The sequence below is a fragment of the Gavialis gangeticus genome, unplaced genomic scaffold, assembly GCF_001723915.1.
Source record: "Gavialis gangeticus isolate Ggan-Ray unplaced genomic scaffold, GavGan_comp1, whole genome shotgun sequence".
In the NCBI taxonomy this organism is placed as follows: Eukaryota; Metazoa; Chordata; order Crocodylia; family Gavialidae; genus Gavialis; species Gavialis gangeticus.
In genome coordinates this window covers 10,906,478-10,911,477 of record NW_017729005.1, presented here as the reverse complement: position 1 = coordinate 10,911,477, position 5,000 = coordinate 10,906,478, and the positions used below count along the sequence as shown (strand labels likewise).

Sequence of the window (5,000 nt, the reverse complement as noted above, 5' to 3'; positions counted from 1 at the left end):
CTCTCCCCTGCCTCCCACCACCTGGCTGGGCTGCTGCTTCGAAACGCAAAATGTTTTGAAACTTTCAAAATGTTTTGACTGGCCTCATTTTGTTTCGAGGCTGTTTCGAAGCCCTCTGTTTCATTTCAGTTTTGCTGTTTTGAGCTCAAAACGGGTCTAAACAGCCAGCAAAATTTTGCACAGCCCCACTAAACAACACAAATGATATCTCCAATGGGACTGACAACTTTTTATGCATCTGTGTACCGCCAGCCACACTACATACCTATAATATATGGCTGAACTTCTTCACAGACTTGCAAACTCTGCTGGGTAACATGGAAGTTGCATGCAATCTTTCCAGGAAATGTGTTCATTAAACCAAGGATATTTTCCTAGAATGTTAAACATACTTGGTTATACCACAGTCCATTAAATCAAAGCAGATGAGTGCACAAGGTCCCAGAATAACATCAATAGTTAGCATATACTATTAGACTATGCATATATTACATGTGGAGTTGAGAATTTGGGGTTTTTTTCTTTTTTTTTTCTCTTATAGGGCAGCACTCTTAAAGTGCACAGCATTTCCGTACCTGGAATATGCTACCATATACGGCTAATACTTTATTCCTTTTCTGCAACAGGTTGTAACTAATCAACACTTGCATCTTATAACCATTTCCGCTCTTTTGTGGCTTCCTGCCTTGCAGCTGTCTCCATTTCCTTTCTCCGCCTTCCAAAAACCTGCAGCACTGAAACTTAAAATGTGCACTTTGTGCATTTAATTTGTCTAAACCTTTTAGTTCAACCTTGAACCCACCTGACCTTGGGTAACAATACAGACTTTTCTTGTTTTTGCAAAACCCGTTACAGTATAGATTTAATGCTATTAATAATCAAAGTAGAAACCTGATCATTTTCAGTTCCCTAATTCACCGCTGTGATTGCTCTCACAAAAACTTTGAGGCTTTAGCTATTGCATGGTTAAAATTTAAAGAAATAAGTGGAGCAATGAAATCTCAAGCTAAGATTTCATTTGTTACCATCTACAGTCTAAGGGCACAATTCAGGGTGGAGCTGCTGCTACAGTATAACAATTAGGTGTGCAGAAGCCTGTAGTGATACAAATTTAGCAAAAGTGCTCCAATTTTAACACTGCATCATTCAGAGTTAAAGTTGAGGTGATTCAGCTCACTGATGTCCCTACAGGCTCCTGCACACACAGCAATGCACACAAGCTCCTAAGCAGCCACTTCCCCACCCCTTGCTCCTCCTGGAGCTGCTCTTAAGTCATTGAGGCCAACCTCTTTGGCAAGAATGCCAGAAATCAGATCCATGCTCTCCCTGAGTGCTACTCTGATCCTCTTCCTCTAACCAATCTGCTGCTCTGCTTCCTACTCCCTGCCCAAATTCCTGCTCCCTGCCCTCTCTGCTGCTGGGCACTCTGTCTTCTCCCTGATCTGCTACGTGCTCCACAAAGAGGCCAATGCCACAGGCTGACCCCCCTCCTGCTCAAAGCTTAGAGCATGGACAGAGGCTTACTATCTGGGGCTTTTGTTTACTGTAGAGGATTGGGGGAGTGCTCTATTAATTTATTTTGAAGAAAGTATATTAGCTAGAATATGATGAAGTAACACCAGCTCTGTTCTACAGCATTCTGGATTATTTTACTGTTTGTTTGTTTTGTTTGCTTACTAACTAGTAACCTGTTTCCTATTATTTATTGTTTGTATTACAAGGAGGCCTAGAGGCATGAACGAGGACTATGGCACCATTGGGCCTTTCCCAGACACCTGGGAAAGAGACGATCCACAATGAAAAAGAATAGGCCAACTAATGAACACAAGACAAACTGGGCAGGCATTAAAGAAACATGAGCTATAAAGGACAACACAGTGAAGGTGGGCAAGGATCAAATTACTGCTATAAAAACTGTTGCTTTTAAGATGTGTAATACAACAGGGGAAGAGGAAGAATTTATCAGTTATTTGAGTATTTATTTAAGATATCAAGCTACCAACTTCTTTGTCTGAACCACCCCACACTACTAGTATGAAGGAGACTTGACATTCCTAAAATGATCTTTTCTTCCTTTTCCAGATATGTAGCTTGCATTGTGTTGTGAGTATAACTGGGGCTATTCTGTTAGATGAGGACCCCGTCAGTTTCAAATGTCATAACGGGTTCTGCAGGTTTTTCAATCACTACTTTCATACACAAGAAAGGAAAATACAATGATTTGTTTCAGCAATGGGTGGATATCTTCACTGAAATTTCCAGGTTGATTCTGACCAGGAGGACAGTAGCCAAAGCTGCTTCACATATGTGAGTACTTTATACAGTGCAGTGCCAATGAGCTGCAACTTTCATTTTTATGTCAAATAACATGCACATTTAACAGCTTGCTGACCAATCCACTAAGATGTTTGAATACAACTGGGAATTTCCAGGCTTTGATAACCAAAAATATTTTCTTTTCCGAGAAAAAATTGTGTTCGTTTCCTCTAAATCTATATTAAGCCAGTCCCAGTAGAGACTCCAGCCTGAGGCCTCTCATTGACTTAATAATCTCAGTAGCAAGCCTACTGCTATTCTTAGTTTCATACTGATTGGCCATTTTTGTAACCATAAGAGATCTTTGGCTTAACTTTGGGTGTTTATTTTCCTCAGTATCTCATGATCCAGCCTTTAATTTCTTCAAAGCAAACTCTCTCATTAGAGACAGAATTTTCACTTAGTGCTGATTTGACCCTAACAGTGTTATCAGTGACCCTATATCTTAGTACTCTACTATTCAGTCTTAAACTGCCACAGGATAATGGTCTCCTGCTGCTACATAAATGTTGATAGTACTAAAGTATATTGCAAGGACTATATTAAACTGAACAGGCAACACCGTGTAACGACATGACTATTCCACATGAGAATCGGGCAAAACATATGGTAATAACAGTCCCCATCCCCTTCTCAATGTATGTTTGCATTTTCATGTTGGGATAACAGAAGCTATTTTACAAAATGTCTTTTAAAGGAAAAAATGAAGTGTTATTGAAATATAGAAATAGAGCTGGGTAAATGCATTTTGAGCATGGATATCCATTTTTAAGTTCCATCTGAACTATACATTAATGTGGACATCCTGCAGACGCACACAGGCACGTCACAGTTTCACGTATTTCTAGTTAGAATTATTCAGAAAGCATTTGCCATTAGAACAGGTTCTATAGAGGTACTTGACAACCTGTGGCTTAATTAACTTCCAATGGTCTCTTTGGAAATATACTGCATTGGATCATGAGATAAGATGTTCCCAAACAGGAAGCAAAGTCAAAGGAATTTAAATTTCAATTAAAGAAACAGCACTGAAGGGGGTGAAGATTGAAAGTTACATTAAAATTTATATAGTAGTGCCTGAGTTTTCACCAATGAAATCAATGGGAGCCACAAACATTCCCAGAATTCCTGTCATTCTTAGATTGGCATAATAAAGAAGCTTTCTGGGGCAGGGAGGATCTTTTGGCTCTACATAGTCCTGGCGCAACAGGACTATACAGGGCACCAGGCTTTGCAATTATACATAACAATAAATGGACAAGCCTTCTGAAAGGAAGAAATAAACATCCAAAACACTATATCCTTTTTCCTACCTTGAATAAGAGCTCATTTGTGTTCTTTGCACTGTAGAGCAGTTTCACAGTTCCCATTTTATACCCATTTCCCTTAGTCTCTTGGTTTGTGTAAAGATCTGCTACATGTAGCAGTATGGAGAACAATGGGTTAATTCCTACTCCTCCTGCTATCAGCACAAGGTTTACAGGAGAGTCTCCAGGCTGTGGATCAAAGCAGAAGTCACCTCCCACTCGCAGAGCTACTTCTGAGTCAAGGGTGCACTAGAGATGCAAAAAGAGGTTATTTCCAAACCAAAAGCAAAGAATGAAATACAATTCTTTTTGCATCACTGAGTCATAAGACAAACTAAGCTTAAGAATAAGATCATTATTGTTAGTTCTTACATAGTTTACTAGTGAGGGAATGCTAAAGCATTTTAAAAATGCACTGGAAGTTTATACAGTTATCTGAAGTCAGTGCCTTGAGTATTCTGAAGGGGTCTAGTTTTGCCTTCAGGTAAGCCTTAGCCAGGAGAAATAGCGACATTCCTACATAAGTACTGATACAGGCTATTACATGAGCAATTCATAAGAGGATTTTTAAACAATGAAGAAGTATGTGGCTGCAAAGACTCAAAGATAAGGTTTGAAATCCCAGTGTTTAAAACGGCTGTCTACAAACAAGGAGGTACTAAGTTATAGGACAAAGCCACACTGCTTTTGTGAGGACTTGAAAGGGTTGTCTGCTTCACTGCTACACCAAAAAGAACTGAATTTACTGAAAGAAAATTTCTCATAGAATATTTCCATCTGCTTTTATTATTTAATAATTTTTACCAGCTACAAAAAACAGGGAAACTACACATGCACATGCTTACTGTGCAGACAACTACACTACTCGCAAGTAAATTGCTACCTGCAAATACAAGTAGTAAATTTTTACTTGTCAGTAGTTACTGTGCAGTAGTGCTCATGTACATGCGCTGTGCCCCTTCACTGGTTGCTTCGGGCAGCTGCCTAGGCCCAGCAGCACCAGGACAGCCAGGGGGCCTTTCACACACCAAGGAACACAGCATGTCCTCCTCAGTTGTGTGGGCCAGGGACATGTAGCACAGCCACAGGGAGCCCTCCCTGTGGTGGCAACAGAGGTTGTGGAGAAGCGTAGGCTTGCCTGCCGCATTGTCAAAGCTCAGGGTCCTGTGCCAGGTATGCAGGTGCACCTGGGGCACCATGATCATCAGTAGGGAGCCGGGTTTTCTGTTTCCTACGGATTTCCTTATTTTATCAGAGGAAAAAAATGGATTTCTCCTTTTAGAGGAGAAACCCATGCATTTCCCGCTTTTGCAAAGAGCCTGCAGCAAGCAGCAGTGGGGGAGCTGGCTCTGTGCTCCTGCTGCAGCTGCCTTCTGT

At 40.7% G+C, this 5,000-nt stretch overlaps 1 protein-coding gene across 5 annotated transcripts in view; it reads right to left on the bottom strand.

Annotated features, from left to right (window-relative positions):
• Positions 1-5,000, bottom strand: part of OXNAD1 (oxidoreductase NAD binding domain containing 1) — a 36,364-nt gene that overhangs the window by 1,428 nt on the left and 29,936 nt on the right. For all 5 annotated transcript variants that reach the window (XM_019508663.1, XM_019508667.1, XM_019508666.1 and 2 more), the window contains exons 6-7: positions 3,630-3,872; positions 266-374 (exon numbers count right to left, since the gene is read on the bottom strand). In XM_019508663.1, coding sequence (XP_019364208.1) covers positions 266-374; positions 3,630-3,872 — 352 coding nt within the window. The remainder of the gene's footprint in view (positions 1-265; positions 375-3,629; positions 3,873-5,000) is intronic.